This window comes from Corapipo altera, unplaced genomic scaffold (genome assembly GCF_003945725.1).
Source record: "Corapipo altera isolate COAL_440 unplaced genomic scaffold, ASM394572v1 1, whole genome shotgun sequence".
In the NCBI taxonomy this organism is placed as follows: domain Eukaryota; kingdom Metazoa; phylum Chordata; class Aves; order Passeriformes; family Pipridae; genus Corapipo; species Corapipo altera.
This window is the reverse complement of record NW_020884873.1, coordinates 20,469,699-20,487,878: the sequence shown is the minus strand read 5'-3', so window position 1 is coordinate 20,487,878 and position 18,180 is coordinate 20,469,699. Positions and strand designations below refer to the sequence as shown.

At 36.7% G+C, this 18,180-nt stretch overlaps 1 protein-coding gene across 7 annotated transcripts in view; it reads right to left on the bottom strand.

Moving 5' to 3' along the window:
* Nucleotides 1-18,180, bottom strand: part of ANKS1B (ankyrin repeat and sterile alpha motif domain containing 1B) — a 423,271-nt gene that overhangs the window by 311,271 nt on the left and 93,820 nt on the right. For all 7 annotated transcript variants that reach the window (XM_027666829.1, XM_027666823.1, XM_027666799.1 and 4 more), the window contains one exon: nucleotides 8,613-8,753. In XM_027666829.1, coding sequence (XP_027522630.1) covers nucleotides 8,613-8,753 — 141 coding nt within the window. The remainder of the gene's footprint in view (nucleotides 1-8,612; nucleotides 8,754-18,180) is intronic.

The following is an 18,180-nucleotide window of genomic DNA, read 5'->3' as shown; positions in this document are numbered from 1 at the left end:
GTGTTTCTTTACTAGTCTAGTTTGCAATGTGCTTCCGCTGAATACATTGAAAGGCAAATTTATTAGTGAATTGAAGGATGATGCCATTTCTTGGGTCCAAGATGAAACACTTTAGCTATTAGTGTTTAGATAAAAATACACACTTTCTTCTCTCTTTTTTTATTAAAGAACAAAGAAGAAATATTTCCTCTTCTATACTACCTCTCCTGCACCTTAGCTGTTCAAAACATTACTGTAACATTCACAGAGCTTAAAATCTAAGACAATTTTTAGATGTAACTGAGAATAGAACCAGTTCAAACTGAAAGAATACACTAAAATGAAAACAAATAATGCAAAAAAAAAATCCCCAGTATTAAAGTTCTCCAGAAAAAGACAAGATATAGTCATGCTGCATCTCTCCAGAGAGTGTCAGTACAGAGGTTTTTTCAGGCATAGACTTGATCTCTATGTGAAAATTGAGTTAGCTCCTTATTTAATGAATTCATCTCTCATGTATCCAGAACTGTCTTTGAAAATCTAAACATAATTGCAACATAATTATTTTCAGTGTCAAGCTTTCTATAGAACAACTCTAACAGCTCCTACAATACAAACCACAAACAAAATTTCTTCCCATTAAAAATTACTTTTTAAAATTACATAAAAAGAAGTGCAGACAGACAAGATGATCTTCTGGAAGGCAGACATGAAATACATAACCCTATTAACTGATGCATCAGACTCCAAACTCTAAATATTCCTATCACTGCCTATACTGGTAAAGAAACAGTATTATATACAGTTCATCTCCTAAAAATGTAGTTAGGAGTCCACTTTCTCTTCCCTCCCTCTAAATAAGAGGCATTTTGGTAGGAAATCTCTCTTCCACAGGAGAACATGTGACAAAATTGCTAGAGTTCCTACCACTAGGAATCCTAGAGTTACATAAGCAGAATGTAGATCAGTCTTAGAAGCAAAATGTGAAGGTCTTCCAGAAGCCCATTCCTTCTAAAAAGACGAAAATCTGGCATTAAGCTAGAAACGTAACATTTCTTTAAATATTTAAGTAAATATTCCATATCTGGCTATAGTTTTGTAAAGAGCCATGCTTCCTGGCCACTGGCAACATGATAATTTATACTTATGGCTTTTAAATCAAAGTTCAATTTTTCCATAGTAGCTGCATTGGTCTCTTTACAGACATTATTTTTATTTTGTAATAGTTAGACAAATGAGGTGTTCCTAGTTGTCATCATGTCAAACACTGGGAATAACTGTCAGGAATTTTACGTTATACATACAACACAATTCAAGACACAGCGTAGTTGAGCTGATCCATCAGCTTCCTAAATGGGACAAAGCTAAACCTGCCTTATCTAATAACTACTTTATATCACAATTAGAAAAACATGTTGGCATGGCTGTCAAGATTAAGATGTGTGAACTGGTTGCTTTAAACTGATAATACTGCAGAGATCATACAGGACTGCAGTACTCATCTCTCTGACACTGCAGACAGACCTGTATTTGTCCCTGTACATCAGGCCCTGTTTGCCTGTTAGCAGAGAAATATTCAAAGCACACTATTCATGAAAAAGAAAATGTAATGAAAACTACAGTTTCGTATATTTGGAGTATAATGATTTATTCTGAAGTTGTATGTGGGTACTGATACACTTCATAAAATAAATATACTAGGAGTTGAATAGTAAATAAACCTGCACTGCAGAATAGATTATTAAGAACAAGAAATTATTTTATTATTGGCAAACAAGAGCGTTCTACACTTACTTACCACATTCCTTACACCTTCCGAACCTTGCGCTCCTTAACCAATCAATAAAGCAAACAAACGACCTCAACCAAACTGATGTTTATTCAAATTTCTTCCCACTACTTTACCAAAACCTATGTTCAGGCAAAGTAGGAGAGAAAGGACCCATCCCTTGTCCAATCTTCTATGTTTCTGCCATAAAGAGACTTTATGAGAGAAACGGCTGAAGTACTTCAGTCCCTTCACCTCCAGGCTGGAGCTGCTTAATGCTATTTCACATTTAAATATAACGAGATTAAATAAGTTTCATTTCTGTCTTCCCCATAAGAAAGGAGTGAGAAACAGAAGCAGACTGACATGCACAGCACTCTCCATCATTCATGCCCTACTGTTACCAGAATTGCTCCTGTAGTTTGGTAATGCATAGCTAGACCATTACAAGACATGTAAACCTTTTTTTTTTCCCCAAACCTGTCTGCTCTTGCATTATGCTCCATTGGGAATATTCCTGTGTTGGAATACTCTGTCTGTACAAATGTCAGCCAAGATACACAGGTAAATGCAGATGAAATACCTTCACACATATATGGAGAACCTGTATATGAAGTGCATACAAAGCAATCTAGTACATCAGTAAGTGTTCCTTCTTGGTCCTACTCTTTTTTGCTGCAATAACAGATCAAGTAAGAACCATATTTCAACTCAGCTTCCAGTTTACGTATTTTCTTGCTTTCATCAGTATCTGTCACAGTGTTGAGTGTAGCAATAATTCTTACTGTCCCTGAACAGCCTCACCTGGTGCCCTTACCCACACTGTGCACATGGGCCCAAGCAGCCTCATTTTACCTCAGCCTTGGGCCCTCAGTTCCTGGCTGAGACAAGGTGCATGAGAGCTTATCTCTAACTCTGCCTGTGCTGATCCAGGGACCCCAGTGATCTGGACCCTGACTTGCTGACTGGCTTCCCAGCCTGCCTCATCTACTCCCAGTTCCTGATTAACCTTACCAGTCCTGATCCCAACCCCAGTATGTGGACAGACTTTCTGGCTTGACATGGGAACTGTTTGAGCATCACAAACTTGCCTGAGGTACTGCACTCAGGGTGGCCCCCAGCTGCTCCTCCCACAAGCCCGCCCTGCTCCCTCACAGAAGTGGGACAAGCCCTGGATGGTGAGGAACTGTGTCGCCATCCCAGGCAGTCCCTGTGGGTCCCGACACTCTCACTCCCAGGGAGTCGCCAGCCCTGACAACATACACCTACTAAACCTTTTTTCCTTTGAATAAAGCAGCAAATGTGAAACTCTGAAGTTTTCATTCTATCTTGTCTTTTGTCCTTTGTGCACTGAATGATCCTCTATCAAGGGGCAGAACTTGGTGTAGCTCATCTATACAAATACAAGAATATAAAAGCTTTGCTTGTACTAGGACAGTTTGGCACCACCTTCTTTATCTGAGCATTTCTCAAAGTTCTCTTAGTGAATTTTTCTCAATGTTAGTTTGCATTAAAGCAAGGCAGACCAAAATTCCCTGGAACCTTTGTGAACTATCTAGATAGAAATATGCTATCTAGACAGAAGTACAATGTCTTCCTTAGGAATTTGTGATCTTCCTGTCCTTAGAAAATACATCACATCCCTACTGGATGAAGCTTTTTCCAGAATGCAGTGGAAACTGATAGCTAGGTTTTGGTTGGTTGCTATGTTTTTTATTTTTAATCTAGGCTGTTAAATCCCAGAGGGTCATAATCAATGGCACAGGGTGGGGCTGGAAGACTGTCACTAATGGTGTCCCCCAAGATTCAAAACTGGGTTGAGCATTTTTAGCTTATTCATCAATGACCCTTTAGGGTTGATGCCTCCTCAGCAAGTTTGCTGACAACACAAAGCCGGGAGGAGTGGCCGATGCCCCAGCATGCCATACAGTGCTTCAGAAGGGCCTCGACAGGTTGGAGAGGCGGGCAGAGAAGAATTGTCTGAAGTTCAACAAAGGCAAATGCAGGTCCTGCACCTGGGGAGGAATAACCCCAGGCACCAGCACAGGCTAGGGGCTGACCTGCTGGAAAGCAGCTCTGTGGAGAAGGACTCGGAGATCCTGGTGCACAACAAGCTCTCCATGACCCAGCAGTGTCCCCATGTGGCCAAAAAATGCCAATGGTATCCTGGCCTGCATTAGGAAGAGCATTGCTAACAGGTCAAGGGGAGATGAGCCTGCTCCGTGTGGAAGCATCCTGCTCTGCATCTGGAGCACTGTGTCCAGTTCTTGTCTCCTCAGTACAAGAGAGACATGGGAGTGGGTCCAGCAGAGGTCAACAAAGATGATTAAGGGACTGGGAGCATCTCTCTTATGAGGAAAGGCTGAGAGAGTTGGGCCTGTTCAGCATCGAGAAGAAATGACTGAGAGGGGACCTCATCAATGCCAATAACTAATGCACAGAAACTTCAACCTGAATATGAGGAAGAACTTTACTGTGCAGGTGACCACACACTCAAACAGATTGTCCAGGAGGTTGTGGAGTCTCCCTCACTGGTGGTACTCAAGAACCACCTAGATGCAATCCTGTGAGATGAGCTCTAGGATGACCTTGCTTGAGCAGGAAGGTTGAACCAGATCCACTGTGGTCCCTTCCATCCTTACCCATTCTGTGATTCTGTGAAGCGCCTCTTGCACTAAATAATACAGAAATTAGAGTACACAGGAGATATGATAAAATTTTTGCTTTAGAGATTCACATCCACAGACCCTGTATTATAAGTTTTTCTGAACAGGGGGTCATTTTCAAACATTTTACCATGTTGAAAAAAGTTTGATATGAGTGGAAAAAGCAGCACCCAAGGATGACCATAAGTGTAGTCTTCTGCTTACGGCACTCCACGTAAACTGTTATAAAGATATACAAACACAGAACAGGGATCAGAATTCTAACTCCCTTTATCAAAATTATAAAGTGGTGAATCCTTATTCAACCTAAATTTGCTCTTCTTGCCATTGTGAGGACAGAAACTTAACTTCATTGACTGACTAACCAAAGCTACCGTATCAACCCAATTATCTGCAAAACTATCACGGCAGCCTGTGTTTCTTTGGATATCCTAATAACTATATACCCATGCACATATTAAGTTGATTATGCTATTTCTACCTCTAAACTTTCCTATTCTATATTTCACTGGATTATCAGTTTCTTGACTAAACTGTCCTCATTTGAACATGGTCAATAGTGATGACACTGTAATGCTTCCAGTTTTTTTTTATCATTAGTAGCCATTGTTCAAAAACTGGTTTTAAGGATCATATCTCCATTTTCTTTCCCATACTTACCTACAGCATAGTGAAATCTCTCCAGCTAAACATACTTTGCCACATAACTTTTATTTTTGTGACTATTCTGAAGAAAAATGATTTATGAAATATATTCTTTTATTCTAGCTCTTGGATAGAAAGAATATTCAATAGTATTTATGACTGGCAGAAATGCAACCATTGAAGCATTAAAAATCTTGTTAGTTACTGTAGGAAGATTTTACATGAACTAGAGATCAATGGAAAAGGCTCTAGTACTATCTTACCATTATAAAAGATTTCTCTCAGTTTAACAGACGTCATTTCAGAGTAAACTGTTTCCAAGAAAGCCTGCAATATTAGAATTTGAAAGTTCTTTAGAAGCACTTTTGAGGTTTTACAGCTTGGAAAGTTTTTAAAACTGTTTTTACTGTGCTGATAGTTAAGATTCCTGGAAATTCTGGAATGTGTAGAAGATAATTATCCAGTTATGCAGGTGACAAAATGGTTTTTCTTTTGTACTGACTGAGAGCCAGAAAACATATAATCTGGAATTTCCTGAGAAAGGCTATTTTTCAGATGTAAAATATTCATCTCTGGAAGCCAAAATTTTTCACAAAAACATTCATCAGTTTTAGCAAGGATGGAATTTCTGCCCAGAACAAAAGATTAACTCCAGAACAAAGCAACAGCCTCCATATTAACCTTAAATCATAAGCTACAAATGGAATTCAACCCTCTGCTAAAATAAGAAGATATGTTTAAACTTCAGGCTTCAAAAATCCAGCTGCATATCCTTGCTCTCTGGATTTTTTCTTCTACTTTTTTTTTTTTTTTCTTTTTTTGGGTGGATGAAACTAGTTGTTTGGTCCATTTTGATGTAGAATTGGGCACTTTCTAAAATTCTGACACTTTGAAAAGACACAAAGATTTTCCATCAAGCTCTTCCGGGACTTCACCAATTGTGAGACTGTAGAAGAGAGTTGCTTGTTCTGAGAATACCTGTATAAGTGCTATGTCAGGTTAGAAATGATACCTGCAGAATAACTTACATAGAATTTTCTGTAACAGTCCTTGCTAAAATGACACTTCCCAGCAAAGTACAGACAGCAATGACATACTGCATGCCAGAAGTACCTCCAGACAAGCTTTTTTCCATGACTGCAATAAAGAAACCAAGTTTGTCAAGGAGATAACTGCCCTGTTTCTTTGTCATATTGAAAACTGTTAGCTCACTATGTCTCAGATGGACATTTTCATAATCTCACCTAAAACTCACTTTCATTTTATCATTGTGCCTCTGTGTATACAAAGCAAGATTCAATTTTTACGTTTGCTCACCTTTGATGTGCAAACACAAAACATTTATATAACAGTAAAATCTATTTTTAAATAAAGGAAAAGTGTAAAACTGAACTTGTCATTTGTGTTCAAGAGTAACCGACAGACGTTCTTCCCTATTCTTGGATCTTAAGGAGAGTATGGATTTTAAGACATAATGTCAAGTACCCTTATCTCATTGCTTCTTCATGATGAAGTCTGCACTTTCTGATATGTTAGTGCACTGGCATGAGTATCAGAAACACATTTTTGTACTTTTACCTAAAACATGCTGTTGCACATCATATCTCTCATAATTTCTTAGACCAATTCAACATACTTTTCTTAATCCAAAAATTGAAGTATATACTTTGTGTTCTCAATCCCTTAGAAAAAGATGTTCTCTGTTGCATTCTGAAGTAAATGTGAAAGATCCAACAGATTAGCTAACAGCTTGAAAGACTGCATACAGTGATGGCAACACTTTATGAACTAAATTCACTGGGTTTTAATTTGGAGATTTTTCACTACCTAATTTATTTCCTTTCTCTCTTAGAAATAAAATCAATGAAAGACCAAACTATCTCTGTCTTCAATTTTTATGGATAGAAACAACCTAGAAAGGCAGTCTGCCATATCATGAATGAACACATAATAAATATCTTTTAAAAATCTTTTTTGTACCTATAACTAAAAATCTAATTAGTTCTGAAAGCAAGGAAGATGAGATATCATCAGGTTGAGTTTAAAATTTAAGTACAATGAATAAAACTAATTCAGGAATCACTACCTTACAACTTACATTGTTCTTGAAATTAATCTCTCTTTATATGTAGGAAAAAGAAACCAACCAATCAAGCTAGTTTGATTCTATATTTCAAGGGCATTTCTCAGTTTTATAACACCCTTTACATATATCTTACATTAAAAACAAACAATGAAAACAAAAACATTTTTTAAAATTAGGAAATCACATCAAAATGCATTTTCATCATAAGAAAATTTAGCAATAATTAAACCATAGGTGATACATATTTAAAGAAGAAAAGTTCCATTTAGGAAATATGTTTTGAAACAAATGCTTAAAAATGAGAAATCAGTAACTATAACACTCCTATTGTAAATCAGGATAATTCTGACAGCTCTGCGCTTTGCCAAATGTCTAAAATGATGGATAGTATGAAGTAGAAAACAGCTACTGAAAGGGGAAAGGAATATAAAAGCTCCTTATAAAAAGACAGGGCAGTGCTCATTGTTATTCAAGCACATTAGCTGCCATATCCTGTTTCCATTGACTGCAGGGAAAGCTTTAGCATTGACTTCAAACAGGTGCAAGTCCCATAAGACTTAAAGGGAATAAAACGTACAGTCACGATATGAAAGCAACAGTGTATAAAGTGTGGTGAGACAGGATATGTAATTCCAATCTGGTACACAAGAATCTGACAAAGCTATTTAAATGCAGTGCCAAGTAAGGATGCAACTGAAAAAAACCAGACTGCTAAGCCGAAATTTGGCAGGTCTTCATTCAATACTACAAAAAAAGCGGAGGAAAAATGCTACAGAAAGGAGAGTAGTAAATTATAGTAGAGGGAGAGAACAAGGGAGACCCTAGAAGGAGCAATAAGCATCATCCTGTTCTGTAGCGATACAGTATCACTTGTTCAGGACACAGCTGCTGGAAGGCTTCAGTGGACACTGCAGGCTGGTCTGCTCTGAGAATTGCTACAACTGAGACCCAAGTATATTATCCACTTTTATTTATTCTCTTCTGTATTATCATGAGCATTTGAAAATGTCTGGGGACTTCTTTTTCAATTTATATAATCTTCAAAGAGAAGTCTTAGGCTATATTCTTACATCAGCTGAGTTAAGCACAAAGTCCTCAATTCTATAAAGAAAGTAGCTAAGATGTCATTATATTAATTAGAAGCTGAGTACTTATCCAAAAGGAAACTATATGACTTCAAATTTCTTTTCAGATGGAAAAGAAAGCTATCCAACACAGCAACTAGATATCTAAAATAGGGGAAACAAACAGCAGTCTCAATATTAAACTCATCTGGATAAGTATTACATCAGGATGACCAAACCTCAACATTTAATTTTAGAACCAGATTTTGACATTAAAATGAAGACTGAAGGTAAATATTTTGAAGGGAATCAGGCAAGACTAGACATGACTGTAAGAGTTAAGGCAAAGATTAAGCAGCTCTTTCATAATTATTAAGTTTTATGATGAGAAGGTAAATATATACCTGTGTAAGCATGGGAAATCCGAGGTTCCTGCATCCATTACAAGGTGTCAATGCCTCCCATAAACCTGAAGGACCGCATGTATTTTCACCTGCATCATCATCATCTTCCTCCCTTGGTGATAAACGCATTGAAGAAGGCCTCTGTGCATTAAAAAACAATACTTTAAAATTAAATACACTCATATATTGTAAAGAAACCTTTCACTTAATGAAAAGAACTTAAGAATGTTCCATTTATAAATTCCAAAAGATAAACTGCTATTTTAATACAAGGTTCCTACTCAACTGCTAAAATGCTGTATGAAAATCACACTTTCTAAGGAAGGCGCATATTGAGCTTTCTGCAATTATACTTTAAAGATAAGTGAACATAATACACACTAAAAGTATGTATTTATTGTCTTTATTATCAAGAAATTGGAAATTTTTATTTCATTTTAGTTTAAAATTTGCTGTAATATCATTAAGTTTAGGATATTCCACAGCGAACAAAAACTAACATTTTAAAAAAATAAAATACAATCCCCAAGAAAGAAAATATGAGAGGATCTTATTTCAGCACTTTAATTGTGTTCAGAAAGTACAGCTGTACTACATTTGCCTGTATGAGTCCAAGGTTTTTGCAGAAAAAAAAGACTAAATCAATCAAAATACGAGGTTTTGATTTTTATTTTGTATTTATCAATAATAAATGTGTTAGCTTATTTTGTAGGCAAAAAATGTATTTAAAAATGTCTTACTTTGCTTCATTGTCTGAAAGGAACGAAAGGTATCATGAAAAGTCATTCAGATGTGAACATTGTGACTTACATATTGGCCTCAGTGATAAGGGGGAAAATCCTGATTTTTGCTTAAACCAGTACCCTAATTTTCTAAGACAGAGAAGTAGAAAGATATAACAGTTTCCATATATTTATGTTATTTTGCTACACAGGATAGTCCACCCCAACTGAATTACAGGAGCAACTTTTATTCATTTCAAGAGAAGAAGGAGGAAAGCTAACCCAGCAATAAATGATCTTCAAAATCTCATGTCAACGAAAATTATTACAAGTTTAAAAAAAGTAAATTTTACATCTTAATTCTTTGCCCATACTTAAATTGGAACAGGCAATAGCTGTTCTAGCCTGCTTGACAGCTGCTTGAGCAGCCTACCTGATGTTCAGATACTAAATGCTGTCTTCAGGAATGCTTCTTTCAGAAGTGGCTGGATTTTTGTTCGACCAAAATAACGCTGTTTGAGACAATGGCTGACCACAACTATTAACCTCAACTCTAAACCACCGCTATGAGCCCCATATAAAAATAATTTTCAAAACCCCAACACATAAGTGTGGATTATTTTAGCCAACAGAATAAATAAATGCATGGAGTCTGCTGCCAGGAAGGAAATGGAGAAATGAAAGAAAAGTAGAGGGGGAAGAACTACAGAAACAGCAGCAGTTCTCAAGATGAACACAAGCTGATGGAAACTGTAACAGAAGCAAAGGCACCACACAGACAGGCACTGACTTAAATTGTGTGACATCTGAGGATCATTTAACTTTTGACTCTTGCTGTAACTTCTTAACACAGGTGTGGTTGGTATACCATTAACTGAAGCACGGAAAATAGTTCTAAATTCTATTTCAGCTTGCTCACCAAAGATGAGAAACACAATATATCCATCTCTACTAGTCTGATTCCCCTTGGTTAGAAAATGGTTGTTCCCTTGTTGCAGATTTCATTAATCTAGCTGTATCTTCTAAAGTTAGGTGGCTTTATTTACTTTTTATTTTAAAAGTCAATTTTGAAACATTCTTAGCATGATATTTCATTAGGTTATTTTGACACTCAAGTAGTACCACAGAATGTGTTGCCATAGCAACCAATATTCTCACACTGATTATTAAAAGGATTGGGTTAATTTTGCAGAGTGTGGGTTGTGAAAGACTATTATTGCTATGTATTTGCATAGACAAAGGAAGCAGACTACAAGCCTTTCCTCTCTATTTATGACGCCATCTTTCATGGTGGCTGCCCTACGTTTATATTTTAAATCTCAGAATTGCTGTATCAGAGAATAAAGCACTTCTTGCCCCCTGGAGCAAAAAGCAAAGAACTGCAGCAGTGCTTGGCACAGGAAAGCAGGTAACAAATATTAGCTGTGACCTTACAAGCCAATGAAACTGAATGAAGACAAAAGTCACAGAAAAATGTCAGTGTACCTTCTAAAGGAAAAAAATACACAGTCATAATATCAGTGAGAATTTTTCAACACAACGAAAGGAAGATGAATAATGAAATTCAATATATTTGAATCACTGAAGGGAGAACATATGAGTATTCAGCCATTTCAGGAACAGAGTGAAGAAAAACCATACCAAATAATTACTGAATGATAGAGGAAAATGAGAGTTCTATTATTTCCATTAGATGCATTCTATATAAATAGCCTAAGATAGACTGAGAATCACAGAAATTTAATGTCAATATGAAAGAGAAGTAGGAAATATTATATAGTCAGATCTCCTGATCACTCAAAAAAAGAGCAGTCAATGTCAGAGTTCATTACACACACTGTTGGAATAAACTAACTGGTACTCCCATGCCAGTAGACAATCCAGGTATGAACATGATACAGGCTAATTTACAGACTACTGCAGAGTAGGGTTAGTTCTTCTTATACTGAATTACTTATACTGAATTTTCATCTTGCTCAGATTTCTGCTACCGATAAAGCACTAAAAAGGAACCATTAGGGAAAACCTATGTGAAGGGTCAAGAAAAAGTTATTGCTATCATTTTCTCACCCATCCCCACTATGAGAAGCCCTGTTCTTCCCAGACAACAGGCACAAAGAGATACGTTGGATTTACTGCGGGGAAAGAGAGCTGCATTTGTAAAGAGCAGGGAAAGAGTTAACAGCTGTATGAGAGAAACAGGAAGCACTAGTCCCCCAAATTTCATAGACCAGGTTTGCACAGCCTGGGGAGAGGAATGCGTTAGGAGGAGAAAAACAAGATACAGAAAGATCTACAAATCAACTCACAGACCTCAGACTGTCACACAAACCCATAAAACTCCAAACCCAGACCACTCTGTTTTCTGTTATCCTCTCACAGCCTTCATTCCTTTCCCAGAACTCCCTAATTTTTCTGTTCTGTTGCATAATTTAATTTTGCCTCCTTAGAGATCCTTTGAACATGAAAATCTAATTCTATGTGTGCTGCTGGGAAGCCTTGAAATAGCCCTGAAGGGAGAGTTTTAGTGAAACCAAAGTTATTTATGCCCACTTCTCGGAAAATAAATAAATAAATAGAGAGGAAGATACTTCTGCCAACTAAAGAAAAATAGACACAAATAAGAACCTTTTATTTATGCCTGTTTTGAGGGAAAAAAAAATAAAAGTTAACATAGTTAGAAAATGCCCCCTAAATCACAGTTGCTCAATTAATTGAATTAGACATTATGAAATGGCAAAGTCGATATAAACTGCAATACTAACCTTCTAAAAGGCCGCTTCTGCCTAAGTTAGAAGAGACATGAGTATAAGCATCATATATCCTCAAACAAAACAGACAGAAAACCCTACATTATATTAGATATGATATGCAAAAGGAAAAATTAGTAGAGAAACTGCAAGATATTAATAGGGAATAAAAGCTTTATTAAAAGTTTTAGTTTTTACTGAAACACTGAATTAAGTATTAAACATTGGTTATAGTAGTAAGAGGCTAACAAAGTAATTTCTCTACGTATACGAGAAAGAATAATAATAACGATATAGCAGTGAAAGAGTAGAGAGGTGTAGTGTAAGGACATTGGACCACTACAATTAATGGCAAATTTTCTTCAGACTCTACTGGGCCTGACACATTACCTCTCATTTTCATAACTCATGACCATTTAGATTAATTTGAAAATTTAGGTATGGAAGCCTTCCTCTTCATGTCCCCATCTACATAAAAGGCAAAATTTGCCTAGTAGGATATTTCAGACTGAAGGACTCTTTATTCTATAAAGAGGCTATTTATTCTCTCAGAATATGTATGTACATCAGATTCGCTATCACAATAACTTGACATCTCTCTCCTGATCTAAGAGAGCAAGTCAATATTTATCAACAGACGAATGATGAATACAGACAGAAAAAGCAGAAAAAGTCTGTTTCACTCTTAAAAGTCAACAAGAAGAGAAGGAGAGAATAGCTTTAATCTTAACCATTATTCACAGCTACCAAGTTCACAGCTCAGGCAGCTGTACACCATGTATAAAACATACATAAAGTTCTGGTCTCTTTCTAGAGATATCAACTACTTCCTGTCTACCATGTGACCTTATTATCTAAGCAAGTTTTCTCTAGGAATACAGTAAGTGATAAAAAACCTCTTCTTTCAGTCCCTGTTTTTCTCAGCTTTTAGTGAAAACTGGTCTGCTTTCTGCCTTGACATTTGTAAGCAGCCACTGCTAGGCAAAACCAGACTCAATTCCCTTGTTTCAGGATACAGAGGAGACTTTCCTGTGTCTCGTGAAACTTAAAACCAAACATCAAAATCTTTACTTCTTGTATCTCTGGTTTTTTTCATATTATCGTCCATTTGTAGAGGTATTGCACATAACCTCTCAGACAGTATTCACTAGAGCAAGACAGCATCAGCAAACTACCGAAGGTACAAAATAATAGGACATTTACCATTTGCTATTGCATCATAGTCCTGGCCATTAGCATTAACTTATTTTTATCTTGTAGCATATCACATATTAAGAAAACGAGATTTTGAAACAGAGTAGCAAAGACAAAATCAGAATCCTTCCACTTACAGAAGACAGAAAGCAACCAGACACTTGATAACCAAATGCTAGCACTCAGTGTGCAACAATGAGGTCAGTAGGTTTCTTCTGAAGAAATAATTTCCCAGACATAGGGCCATGCAAGTATTTTCTATGATCCTAACACAGGTATGCCTCTACTCCTCCTTTGCTGGGTCCAAAGGACCCTACCTATGTTGTGAAACAAAAGTAAAAAATTAAATTTTTTGTCTCGTATTCTATTTCGACACCATACTAAGAACTAATAGAGTGGGAAACTGCTCCTGAATGTCTTCTATAAATTAGAATGAACAGGTTGATCTCTGCAGCAGCTGTTTCCAGCAGCTGTGGCAGCAAAGTCAGGGACAGTGGAGCCGGGACAGTGTTGTGTGCTCTCAGTGCTCCCCCTGCTGCTGCCCAGGCTGCTCCCAGGGGAAAATGCCTGAGGTATGCAGAAGAGAAAAAAACACAGCATTTGGGTATGAAGTATAACACCATCAGATACTATTTTTCCACAACAGGATCTCTGCATTAAGCAAAAGTGTCCTTCTGAAATTCAGTAAGGATCCTGACAAGGAGGAGCCTCATTTGCGACTACATCCTGTGTCTCACAGACAACACTGAAATGTTTTGGTGGCCTGGGCACACCTTTTCCACATCCCCCAAGGTGGCCTTCTCCCTGCTTAGTGTTCTTCTGTTTCCCATCCTCATTATCTTGTCCTTCACCTTACACTGCTCATCTGCTGCCATTCTTCCACAAACATGTTCTTAGTTTACATCTGGTTAGAGTTTCACTGTACTTCCTGTATTCTATCAGGGAGTTATCAGGATGACAAGGCTAGTCTTGTACTTGAAGCAGCTCAATGTTGGATATATGTACTCTGTACCTGCCCCTGTCATAATCCCTGTGGGATGCTGGGCATGTCATTTAAACTTCTCCAAGATGGTCTCTACATTTCAGTTCCGTGTCTGCTGGTTATATTAAAATGATGAAGGCAAGTTTGCAGACATGCCAGGCTACAGCAGGAATCACCTTGAGAGATTTTGTGACCATTTTCAGTCACATATGAGCCTAAGTGCTCTGAAAGTCCAAGCTCTAGCAGTTTCAGACATGCAGAATCTTGATCTCTACACCACTGCACATCTGCCCGGATGCATGTGATAGTATTTTCTGACTGGGGCTCCAAAAAAACCCACCTCATCTGAAGAAGTCACACGCTTTTTGAACTCAAGAACAGTGATGCCTGATTCTGGGAAGAAATTCCTGTAACATGAAGTCAGTAGAGTCAAGGTAATTGACTCTGTGTAAAATGTATTAACTGTAGGCAAACATGAGTAATTCACATACATGATGAAAACTACACAAATGTGTAGTTGCTGCCCCTCAGTGGGCAAGTGCTACTGACACCTATCGTGATGAGCAGCCAAGAAATTAATCACCCTGTCTCCAGAGAGCAATCTGACAGTATACAGGAAATACATCCTGGATCAGATGGCAAGTACAATGCATACTGAATAAGGTCAAAATTTTAAGTAAAAATTAGATTATAAAATTAGTACATCCGAATGTGTATTGAAAGGGTAATCTATTCCATTTTTTTAATTCATTCTTGCATATAACATAAATAATGACAATTAATAATCTTTGCACCACTCTCATAAAAGGATGTAAACATACATAAAACAAAAGTTTAGGATTTAAGAACCTAACAGGTTATAAATTAATCAGAAAATAACAGGCATAAACTGAAAAAGATACCTTTTCTTCTGCCGATAAAGGAATTTTATTTTTCAAGTCTAAGATAGCTTTTGATTTGCTAAATAACCATAAAAGAAAAAATGACCCATCAGTGGATAGTCACTTACTAATAAAAGGTTTAATTTTCACTAATTACTTTTTCACTAAACATAAAAGCTTTTGAACAGAGTGTCGTGATCTTCATAACAAGAGTATTTCATCTACACATAAAAGCCACTACCAGGACCCTCATATTTCATGATCTAATACTTTGTGAGTATACCTTAAGTGCAAAACAAAAGACACTTCAATGTATTTCAGTAATGTTCTTTACTCTTTTCTAACTCCTGTTTAATTTTGCCACATAGGTGAAGATTTTCAAATGACAGAAAATTCAAGGATTCAATAAACTGAAAAATTGCAGAAAATGGACGACTAAGTGTTTTTAGTAATCTAACTATAGTAGTTCTTAAGAATTATGAAGTAGTTGGAGCCTATAGAATTTTCATTTTTAAGTATCTTGGGAAGCAAATACTGTGGGTTTTTTTCAGTGTGAAATTAACAGCATGAAGTATTAGCTGCCTGAAGCTACAACATGCACTGTCCTGAATCGAAAAAGCACTTAGGGTATCATTCAAACTAGTTTCAACTGTTTCAAAGTAAGCATTTGTTACAAGGTATTTGTTTAATCTATGCATTAAACTACTTCTCTTTAATGCATGGAAATACAGGCACTTCCATAACTTACTCCACTCTAGTATCTGTGTTTGGAACAGGATTGAATTCCTAAATTAATTTCTCTCTCTTAACATCAGGTAAAATAAAGTGAACTTGCATTTTAAACAGTTGTCTAACTTTGAGCATATACCTAACACTAATAAATCAGACTACTGCACACTTAGTATTGATTTTAAATGATTAGTATCAAAGCACTGCAAGTGCTTTACTTTACCAAGAAAAACAACTTAGCACATGAAGCAGAAAGTTTCAAGACAATTCTACCCAGCAAGTCATATGGAAGTGCAAGGACATTGTGCTACAGAATGTGTTTCTAGGGATGCCTTTCCATCCCACAGGCATTGTAGATTTGACCTAAGTTGGTATGCAAGAAGAGTATACACAAACATAGGTGGTGCAAAAAGGCAGGAATTTGTTTGGTTTTTTTCCCTAATCTTGAAGTTTAAGCACATAAATAGCTCCAATTAAGTTAATAGGATTTCTCATGTTAATGACAGGCTTATGTGTCTCCCTGAAACAATATGCACATGACTCATTCCAAAATGTGACTCACTGAAAAACTCACGTACCAGTTGAAAAAGAAGAAACTGATAATGAAAGGCATAGGAGCCTACAGAAAAGCAAAATCAAGTGTTAATAATTTCAGAAATATTAAATAGAATTAAAAGCTTCAGCATATTTGCTTTTGCATAAAGAAAAAAAGTATAATTTAAAGTAATGACCAGTATTTTTGGCTTTAAATGTCTCAGAAAGAAAATACTGCTTAGAGAATAACTACAGAGGTATCTCTGCGTTTAACAGCCCTATACTATCTGAATGTTATCATATAACATTTGAAAAACTCAGTGCAATGTAACTGCTACGCAAATCATCTGTTAAACATGTATTTTTTCCTTTTTTAAAGTTGTGAAAGAGAGGGTGGATAAGTAGGTGGCAGTATGATGAAACCTATAGAAATTACATTATTTGTCATGAAATAGAGCAGAAGGAAGAGAAATTAAAGTAGGGGGGAAATCAGGTGGTTAGTGAGTAGGCAGAAGTCACCACTTTATAACTTCTCCAGTGCAGTTTTTTATTTAGCATTCCTATTCTCAGTAAAAGCATTTACTGAAAATGCAGTTATTATTCCATTAAGCTACTGTTGGCTTGTATCATACCTGAACAGACAAATCCAATCTAAAGAAGAACTGAGTGACTCATCTGAAGATGAATGCTGGTTAAGAGTGGATAATCAAAATGGCCTTGAAGAACATTTGCAGTAGAACCTTTACAGATCCATCAGGAACAAATTACTAGTGGTTTGCCGTATTGTCACCCAAATGCTAAACATAATATAAACACAGCACAGTAGAATAGCTGACACTTGAAATCTCTTGACAGGCTATAGAAGTTGAAGGTCTAACTGGAAAAGATCAGTCAAAGCCTAATCTACCTTTTGTTCTCAGCAGCACAAGCAAGAGCTCAGGCTCCTCTAGAGGTATTAAAAAAGGACCACACAGATCACACACACCCACTCCCCGTAAGAGATGCAGAATAATATCAACTGGACAACAACTCTTGATGCAGCTTGATTTACATAGTAGGTGGAAGCAGCATTCAAAATCATCTTCACTAGGAAGGCAACGTTTTTGCTATGGCTGGTAGGAAAATCTGCCAGTGTGAAACTCACATACTGCAAGCTGCTGCTTTTTCCTGTCTTATATAATTAAACCAGTGATGTCACTGCAGTCATCTCAATAACCAGTACTACCAGAAGATTTAGGACAGTAGCTGCTTTTCCTGTGCTAGTTCATCTGTACTGTTCTTTTTGCCTGTGGTAGATTCAACATAGAATGTACAGATCCACCGCAAAACAAGCACAGCTTTATGCTGTTTTCCAGACACACTTCTAAGTAGCTGAAGAGCTAATATTTAAATTCTTTCTTCAGCCAGTCATCATATAGTGCCTCAAAGGTCCTGTAAAATACAGATAAACAAGTCAGTCAGTAACATGCTTTCATCTATAACTCGTGTGTAACATTGTATTTCTTACGAAGTATCAGTAAGTGATCATGATCTGTTAAAATTATTGAGATTCCTTAAAGGAAATACCATTTTGGACAGAGATAAGGGCAAGGTAGTAAATATTCCAATACCCATAAGTAAGTAATTATTAATAACTAAAAGACCAGGATAGCAATAAAAAAACCTATGTTTTAATATGATTTTTGTCTAAGTTTGACAGGCAGTGTTGAAGCTGCTTCTCTGTAGGCTGTGAACAGTCCATATTTCAGAGATATTGGGCAGAGCACCAATATCAAC